Here is a 9,875-nt window from a genome sequence, read left to right as displayed (position 1 = left end):
GGGGTGTCGCTCACGGCCCCAAACGATGTGTGCAGGGTTCCCAAGCCCACCTCAACGGATGGATCTACGCTTGGTACATCGTGCCATGGTGTCTAGTCTATCCCAAGCCCACTTGTACCGGGTGCCACTTGGTAGACTACTAACACTACCTACAAACACCAGAAACTAGTTGCAACTCTTGCACAGAGATCATGTTGATTAATAAGTCGAGAGGGGCACTTAAGCATTCCAATGTGTGGTAGTAGTTGTTCATGGATCACAAACACAGAACTCAGTTCCTAAGGACGGCTTCAATGAGACAACCCACCATGTACTCCTAAATGGCCTCTCACCGCTACCTTTACCAAATCGTGTTCACACACTTAGCTCACACATAGTAGGACATGTTCATCACCATTCCAATTCATCCCCGATGAATCAGACCTGACTCAACTCTAAGCAGTAGCAGGCATGACAACCAAGCATGAATGAGTAGGCACATCAGGGCTCAAACAACTCCTACTCATGCTAGTGGGTTTCATCTATTTACTGTGGCAATGACAGGTCATGCAGCGGAAAGGGGTTCAACTACCGTAGCATGTAATAGTTGAATCGTTGTTGTCCTAATGCAATAACAGAGAGCAGGAGCGAGAGAATGGGATTGTATCGGAATGAACAAGGGGGTTTTGCTTGCCTGGCACTTCTGAAGATAGTATAGCTCTTCATCGGTGTCATCGATCACGTCGTCGGAAACATCGTCTACTAAGAGGGAACAACCACCGGCAAACACAAAAGGAACCACAATCAATGCAATGCACACTCATATGAATGATATGTCATATTAAAGTACTGAATTGACCTAGTGCAACAGTTAGTCATAATCATTGAAGTGGAATTCAAACCTATAGCAAATTCCAACTCCAAAACTAATTACCATTTATTCCATAATCATGAATTGTCCTATTCAGTGAGGTTAACTTGTTCAAACATGCATGAAAATGCCATATTCATATTCTTTGGATTTTTCTGATAATTGTTCATATATAAATTATTTCATTCTGAGCTATAGATTAATTTCTATGATTTTTTGAAGTTTATACTATTTTCTGAAATTTCCTGAGTTATTTAAATCCAGAAAATGTTAACTTCGTCAGCATGACGTCATCACTGCATCAGCGAGTCAACGGGCCGCCCAGGGTCAAATCTGACCGGCGGAGTCCACTGGTTAGTGAGACAGGGGTTAACCCCGCGTTGACTCACCTTTGACCTGTTGTGGGGCCCGCTGTCAGCTGCTGTAGGGCGGCTAATTAGTGGGGTTTAGCCAGTAATGGACGTGCCACGTCGGCGGGGTTACGCCGGCGATGACCCGACGCGGTGGCGATCGCCGGCCGGCCGTTTCCGGCCACGGCTGGTCATGCGGTTAGGTGCGTTGGACAGCCCGTGGTCCGGGGCATCCAACGGTGGTCGTGGGGTCGCCGGGGACGACGTGTAGCGGCGACGGCGGTGAGCGTATGCGGGGGCGGAGCTCGGTGGCGTGCGAGCGCTGCGCTAGGACTCGCTTTCGAGCCGGCTGGGCTACACAATGGCGTCAGGGGGCTCTGTGGAGCATGCCCGTTGCACGAAGGCAGCGAACGGAGCACGGTGAGCGCGCGCGCTGCGGCAATGGCGGAGTTGAGCTTCGGCTCATGCGGGCAGGGGAGCTAGAGGGCAGGGGAGATCAGGAGAGTAGGGGGAGTCGATGAAGTGGCTCACAGCGGATCCAAAGGTGTCGACGACGAGCTCGGGGAAGGCTCGGAGCAGACGGCACGGCGGTGGCGATCTTGGCGTCCCGAGGTTGAAGAAGAGGTCGGGGGCGATGCGTCGGGGCGTCCGGGTCGTGTGAGTCATCGAGGAGGCGTAGACGACGGAGGCGGAGCTCATGGGCACGTCAGAGGGGCGAGGGGGTGGTTGTTGCTACGGCAACGACGAGCGGCGGCGACGGGCGTGCTCGGTGGTCGTGTGGGAGAGAAACAGAGGAGGGGAGAGAGGACGGGAGTGAGCGGTTGGGTTCGGGGACATGCATGGCGTCTCCAGGGCGTCCTGGGGAAGCGGCAAGCAGGAGCTGGCGGAGAGCGTGCGCGCGCGGGGCGACCACGCGCCTAGTCCTTCTGGCAGAGGAGGAAGATGACAAGGGGGGCGCTGGTGGGCTGGGCCGCCAGGTGAGCGCCAGGTACGTTCTCTCTCTCTCTCTCTCTGTTTTTCTAATTTAAATTGTTTCTGTTTTCTATTTATTATGTTTTGTTTTGATTTACTAAAATACTAAACCATTTTATAAAATCCTGGAAATAATTAGGGGCGCTGTCTGAACTATTCCAGTGACCCATAACAATTTCCAACGTTTTTGGAGCACCTAAAATATATATAGCATTTAAATAGCTCCAATTCAAAAATGTTTGAATTAATTCAAAGCCCAAATATGTCCTGAAAAAATGTAAACTTTTTTTGGTAGATGCTTCCACCTCAATCCAGAAATGTTGAACATTTTTAAAGGGCATTTTGAGTTCAATGAAAAAGATTTTATTTTAACCCTAGTCGAATTCATTTGGTGCTAGGGTTTGAGAATCCCCATTTCATATTTAAATGAAATTTAGACATGATGACATGATGATCATGCAAGGACAAGCAAAGGCTAAGCTAGGGCTGTGACGGGGGCGGGGAGGAGCGCAGGCACGGGCCCGGCCACGACGGCGGCGGGGCGGGGCGCGGCCGCGGCCGCGACGACGGCGGGGCGGGGCGCGGGCCACGACCACGACCACGAGCGGCACCGCACGGGTGTGGCCACGGCCACGGCCACGGCGGTGGCGGGGCGGGGAGGAGCGCAGGCGCGGGCGCGGCCACTGCCATGGCCACGACGGTGGCGGGGCGGGGAGGAGCGCATGCACGGGTCCGACCACGAGGCGGCGGGGCGGGGCGCGGGCCACGGCCACGGCCACGAGCGGCACCGCGCGGGCACGGCCACGACCACGAGCGGGAGGGCGCGGGTGCAGCCACGGCGGTGGCGGGGCTGGGAGGAGCGTGGCCACGGCCACGGGCGACACGGCCACGACGAGGCGGAGCGCGGCCACGGCCACGGCAGAGCGAGCTAGGTACAGACGCGCGTGGTTAATTTTGGACGTCAGTTGGAGTTGCTACTGTTGCTAGCTGGACAGTATATTTTTAATATCTGCTGAAGATACTCGGTCGTTGGGCGGGCTATAACGCTATTTTGACGCTGTAAAAGAAACTTAGCGCGCGCTACGTAGGGCGTCTGTTGGAGATGCTATTACCCAGTGGATCCAGAGAGACAGACTAGTGGGTCCTACCTGAGCACTCTCCTTCCGCGGTAGTGGAAGTCGGAATTCCGTGTAAAGCCATGGCCTCCTAGCAATCGCTCCATCGCCGCCGCCGCCCGCTCCCACCACCGTAATCGATCTCGGCGACGATCTCCTCCGCGAAATCTTCCTCCGCCTCCCCTCCCTCGCGAGCCTCGTCCGTGCCGCCCTCAGCTGCCGCACCTTCCTCAACGCCGTCTGCTCGCCCCCCGTCTTCCGCCGCAGCTTCCGCGCGGCCCACCCGCCCCCTCTCCTCGGCTTCTTCTTCGACCCCGACGGCCCCGCCATCCCTGCCTTCGCCCCCGTCCGCCGCCGCTCCGACCCTGACACCGCAGCCGCCGTCCGCGGCGCCGATTTCTTTTTCACCCGCCTTCCCGACGACGACGACGCCTCCCCTGGGTGGCTCGTATGCGACTGCCGCGGAGGCTACGTGCTCCTCTGCAGCGGAAGGACGGGGCAGTTCGCCGCCTACAACCCCCTCACAGGGGCCCTGGATCTCATCCCTCCGACGCCCGACGAGTTCATCGACGACGGCCACGGCCACACATCGTACGGCCTTGATTGCTTCATCCTCGCCTCCGAAGAGGGCGGCGAGCCGCTGCGCCTGGTCTACACCTGCCATGACAAGTCGCGGGCGCGTGCCGCCGTCTTCTCGTGGGAGAGCAGGGTGTTGCAGATCTTCCCGTGGTCGGAGGCCGTGACGCCACTGCCTGAAGACGAACACACTGGCTTAAAGTTGGCACGATGGTGAATGGGTTCATCTATTGGATACAAGCAAATGAAGCCGGCTTGCTTGTGGTGAACACCGCAACGCTACATTTCTCTCGGATGGATCTGCCACCATTCTTGGAAGGGAAAATTCACCTTGTGTGGCCTGGCGAGGCCAAGGATGGGAGGCTTTGCATCGTTTGCCCAGTTGACTTTGGTGTCCATGTTTGGTTCTGGAGAGCCGATGAGGACGGCTTGGAGAGATGGATGCTAGACAAGAAGTTTCAGTTAGAGTTAAAGTCGATTGTTGAGGCCACTGGGCGTTCACTAGAAGATGTTGAGCTGCATATCGTGGATACTGTCGATGGGTTTGTGTACTTTTCTACCGGTGAAACGTTCCATAATGTTCACGCTCCTTCGTGGTTCCTGTCTTTATGCATGGAGACGGCGAAGCTGGACAAGCTCTTTCAGAAGAGATGTGACAGCCATGTCCGGCCCTACATCATGGCATGGCCTCCCTCTTTGGTAAATAATAAGTTGTGCCCTCTACTTGAAGGAGAAGGTGCTTGACGAAATGTTGGCAAGGTATCATAACGTTTCGTTCTGTCAGCCACTGTATGGATTGTTCAAGTATTGATATTCTGAAGATGAGAAAGGGAAGTCCATTTTTATCTTAGACTGTGTTAGACACATGGACACTGGGCTATCTACATTTATCGGTTTCGTCCAATACTTGCTTGTGTTTTACTGACCATTAGGTGTTTTTGTCAATCATGCCGAAGGACCAGCTTAGAACTAACAACTAAGTTTAGCTGTAGTGCATGTGTGGCAATACCCTGCAGCTCTATAGTCTATACGTCTGGTTGCATTTCTGAACTTGTTCAACTATTACATTCCACTACCGTCTTTGAGACAGAGATTCCACTACTATATTGTTACAGTTGTCATTTTGATTTAATTTTTTGTTTTGTTGCCAGTTGGACTGATTTTGTTTCGGACTGTCTCAACTCCCTAGCTAAGTACTTGATTGTTTGTTTTGCTTTTCCTTTAATTCTCCTTATTATATGAAATGCGATCCCCATCTATCTACTTGGAACACATAACTTTGCATTTTAACCATTTTTAGGCAGGCTTCGATAATATTCAAAATGTTTTCCTTTTGTTGTTAAATTGAGTATATTAGTGCAAAGGATTTTCCGTTTTGTTTGTTTTATGAACTGATAAGTCTTTTCAGGGGGAAAAACATTTTATGAACTAATGTGCTTATTTTTCTGTTTAAAAAAAGGTCTTTCTTTTACAAAGCTGGGATTAGTATACTGCCATCTTTTGGAAGACTGTTGCAACTACAACATCATGGATGAAAAGGGAAGGTCCTACCTATAGTTTAAGTGTAGTTTATTGTTTATATCTGATATACCAGCTGACATCAACACTGATTACTTCCGCGACACTTTTAATTAACTAATTAAAATCTCTTTGAAACTGGTGAATAAACTCTTGCTCCTTGGGCACCCTGGTCCTGTTTTGTGCCCTCCAATTCCTGTTTTACACTTTAACGCTAGGAGGAAGAAGGTACAGGTAGATGGGTGCTGAACAAAACTGGTGTTCTTCCAGCTCAGTCAATGTTTGTGCCTCTGAAAAGTAGTTAAGTTAGCTGGCCACATAAGAACCTTTGCTTTGTTAAAGCACCACTGAAAGTAAAATCTGTCTCTAGCTTGCTGTTATGAAAATAATCCCAACTAAAGACAATTCGGTTAAAAGGTTTTTTTTTAATTGTTTGGATTGCTTACCACATGTGTTGGTGATACTAAATGAATGTTTTGTGGCAATGCAGAGACCCTGGATCATTTTTTCTTTGCGAGTCCCGTGTCTCCTTTTGGGGGGGCTTAGTGAAATGTGTTGCTGGTTTGGCTATGTAGCCATGAGTTTCTCTGAGATTAGTGGCTGGATTCTTAGTTTTCATGGTAAAGATCGACATTTGGTAGTCTGGGCTTTGCGTTGTAGTCTGTTCTACTCGTATATGGAGACTAGGAACACAACATCTTTTGATCATATTTACTTGCATGTTCCAACAAATGTGTATAACTCATTTGTTGTATTGGTGTGGCATGCAGAAACGAGGCAGGCGGTAGCGGCAGCGCAGCGTCTGAGATCTGCAAACAGGCGTACTGGAGTTGGTTAAACCATGAGGTGATGTTCTTCCAAGGCTGTCAATGATCTGAGTAATAGCAGCGTTGTAGTTACAAACTGTTCTGTAACCTGTCGGTACTAACCTTTCTGGTTGTTGCTATCCTTCTACTCCCTCCGTCCCATAATATAATAACGTTCTTGACATTAGTGTAATGTCAAGAACGTTCTTATATCATGGGACGGAGGGAGTAGCTTTTATTAGGGTAGGTATATGCATGGATGCCGGTTTGCGCTTTTGCTTTTGTGGTTTGTCGTTTCGGCGGCCTTCTTTTTAAAACTGAACCTGGATGTTTGTGTTGTTGGTTTCGTCGGCCCTTCTGTAAAACTGAACCTGGATGTTTGTCCTCTTATCGGGCTTCGTTCCGAAAGTTTAGTCCTTTACCCAGGATAAAATGGTCTAATCGGCAGTGGTAAATATGGCCTCGACGGATCTCATGGTATCTTGGCAGCCAGATGTTTGCAGGCATATTGCAGATTTGTACTCTAGTAACCATTCTGCATGAATTGTACGTACTATTCTATAGTTCGTGTAGGATCTTGAGATACGTTTGACCGAGGAATGTACCATGCGCAGGGCCACTGTTAATTTGAGATTCGTGCTATGCTTTCTGATTTTAGCAAGTTTTGATTTGTTTCAGGGTGTTACATTAGGGCTTTTTCTTATTTCAAAGTGCAACATAATATTCTGTTGTGTACCATCTGTGTACCGGGAAATCCAATCTTTAACAAATGCAATTTTATTTGTTTGTACACAACTAAACATATTTGTTGTTGGTTGAAATTGTCCTCAAGGGTTCACTATGACGGTCGTGGTGTCCCGTGTCTTGGTCGGGCCTTCTTGGTCATTCTTGGCTAAAGGTTGGGCAAGGCGAGTTTCATGTCGTTGCGGTTGTAGGGTTGGTGAGGGCGGTCACGTTTGTGTATCCTAAGGGCTCCTTTGATTTAAAGGAATTCTATAAGATTTTTGAAGGATTGATATCCTTAGGATGTCGGTCCTTCGATTCATAGGATTTGGATCCCATAGGATTTTTTATGTAATCTTTTGTACGACGTTTCATAGAAAATCAAACATTCACCCCAACCTTCTTTTACAATTCCATTGTTTTCTTCGGGAATCAGACACTCATTGCTAATTCTATAGGATTCAAACGGGCAATGCCAGTCCAATCCTATACTTCTCTTCTATGATTTTCAAAATCCTGCGGATCAAAGAGGCCCTGAAATGTCTTGGCTTTGCGTTGCTCGTATTGTAAATCATGTAAAATTTGAAGTTCTGAAACATTGCCATCTTGCATTTTCGCGAGGAAACATTGCCATCTGACTTGGTACTACAGCATGGCAACGATTTAAAGTTCATTAGCAGTAGTACAGTTCGTACTACTACTATGTACTGCTACTAGCTATGTCCATTTGATTTCGGTACTACTGGCAGTTGAGTTTAGCAAGCGATGTACTACTGTCACCCCAAACGCCATCGCCAGCTCGACGGAGCTCATGGATCTCTGACCGATTTGAGATCCAGATGACAAATAAAGGAGGAGGGCAGTAAGTAGTCGACACAACACAAGCATAGTACGATCTGTAGTACAACAACGCTGGTCACCTCTCCACCGCAGTACAACCATCGTAATCGCCTCGCACACCTCATCATACTACTAGTACAAAAACAAGACGGGTGATCTCCCGGCCTCAAAAGCTTGCGTCTACGGAAGCTAGGCTAGCCAGATGCAACGAGATACTACTAGTGGGCAAGACGAAGAGGAGGAAGAGACGCAAAGGCGCCATAGCGTTGATGAACCGTCCTCCTCCACCGAGGCCGGAGCGGTTCACCGGCGCTGCACGCAATGACGTCTCTGCTTTCTCTGGCGAAACAATCACCATTGACACAGGCATTCATCAGGTATGCTCATGTGCCGATGGAGACATGAAGCGGAGAAGAGGAGCTCAGTTGGGCCCCCAGCAGACGAGGTGGTGCGCCTTGCGCAGCTTCGCGTCCTCCGCGGACAAAGGCGCCGGCCGGGGAGCGGCGGCGGCATCGGAGAGCGAGGCGGACAGGGCGCGGACCCTGGGCGCGGCGGCGGCGCGGCGGTAGAGCGAGCGGAGCGGGTAGCCCCAGCGGCACAGGCCCGCCTGGTCCTTGAGCGCCTCCACGGCGCCCACGGTCGCCGCCACCACCAGCGACGGCGCCTTCCTGCTCGCCGCCGACGCCATCGCAGCCCCTAGCTCCTGCCCTCGATTGCTTTCTTTCTCTCTGCGTCTGCGCCGCACGTGGTTTACTGCTCGAGTGGCTGTTGTCTCGTCGGTGATCTCTGCGGGGAGATGCCATTTTTATACGCGATGGGAGACGCGAAACAGGCGGCGAAACGGAGGAGCGGCCTAGGGGAAACGGGGAGCGGGCCGCCGGTTTTGGACGTCGCGTCCGATGAAACGGGGTGGCGGACAAGACGTGGCGGCACAAGAAAGTTCGCGATCGCACCACACTCTCTCTCCGCTACACATGCTGAACGTGAAATAAATATTTTTTTTAGAATCGAAATAAATTGTTTTTGGAACGTGAAATAATAGTAGATTAGTGGTTAAAGGCAATTTATTCTCTCATTCGCAAAAGAAAAATAATACTCTACTAGTAATTAATTCGGTCAAACCGGGGGCTGTCAGTCCAAATTATGTCAGTTGGCTGTAAGTCGCGAGGCGGGGCTAATTTTTTTTAAATAATGCTTTTTTTATTAATTTTCATAAATATTACGCTGGATAATTTTTTTCAAAAATAATACACCGTCGGCCCGCTGCAGGCCGACTGGGCCTAGTCGGCCCACAACAGGCCGATTGGACTCCAGTCGGCCTACAGCTGGCCGACTGGCCCCTGTCGGCCCACTGTGGGTGGAGCTAATTAGCTCGCTGTGGGATAATTGTTTTTTCAAAAAAAGTACGCATAAAAAAATATGTTTAAAAAAATATTAATTATGTAATTAAAAAATGTTAAACGTGTATAAAAAAATGGTCCTGATGTATAAACAAATGTACAATATATATGCAAAAAAGTTGACATAAAAAATATGTTTTAAAAAGTGTTAAGCATGTATTTAAAAATTGTTAAATGTGTGTATAAAAAATGTTCCTTATTTATACAAAAAATATAGAATGTGTATGAAAAAAAGTTGACACCAAAAAAATATGTTTGAAAAATAATTTTGAAAAGTTGACATTTTTTCAAATACATGATTAAAAATTGCTAAATGTGTGTATAGAAAATGTTTCTTATCTATTCAAAAAATATAGAATGTGTATGAAAAAAAGTTGACACCAAAAAAATATGTTTGAAAAATAATTTTGAAAAGTTGACATTTTTTCAAATACATGATTAAAAATTGTTAAATGTGTGTATAAAAAATGTTTCTTATCTATTCAAAAAATATAGAATGTGTATGAAAAAAGTTGACACCAAAAAAATATGTTTGAAAAAAATGTTCCAGTTCCATAAAAAAAGAGCAACCAATCATACTTAGGTCTGTGATGCTCCCATACCGGATCCGGAGTTGAAACATTTTTTATACACGTTTAACCTTTCATTCCAATACATGAAACATTTTTGCGTACTCGTTGAACATTTTTTCAAACATATTTTTTGGTGTCAACTTTTTTTCATAC

General features: G+C 48.3%; 1 protein-coding gene and 1 pseudogene across 1 annotated transcript; one reads left to right on the top strand and one right to left on the bottom strand.

The window, feature by feature from the left end:
- The first annotated feature begins 2,894 nt into the window (after nt 1-2,894).
- Nucleotides 2,895-6,197, top strand: LOC123142511 (uncharacterized; annotated as a pseudogene).
- Nucleotides 6,198-7,777: 1,580 nt separating this feature from the next.
- Nucleotides 7,778-8,540, bottom strand: LOC123141269 (uncharacterized). The gene has a single exon (XM_044560450.1). The coding sequence runs from the start codon at nt 8,436-8,438 to the stop codon at nt 8,172-8,174; it is 267 nt and encodes an 88-aa protein (XP_044416385.1). The 5' UTR covers nt 8,439-8,540; the 3' UTR covers nt 7,778-8,171.
- Nucleotides 8,541-9,875: the final 1,335 nt, after the last annotated feature.

Source organism: Triticum aestivum, chromosome 6D (genome assembly GCF_018294505.1).
Source record: "Triticum aestivum cultivar Chinese Spring chromosome 6D, IWGSC CS RefSeq v2.1, whole genome shotgun sequence".
NCBI classification, from domain to species: Eukaryota; Viridiplantae; Streptophyta; class Magnoliopsida; order Poales; family Poaceae; genus Triticum; species Triticum aestivum.
Note: the sequence above shows the minus strand (reverse complement) of the source record. Positions and strands in the feature narration are given on the sequence as shown.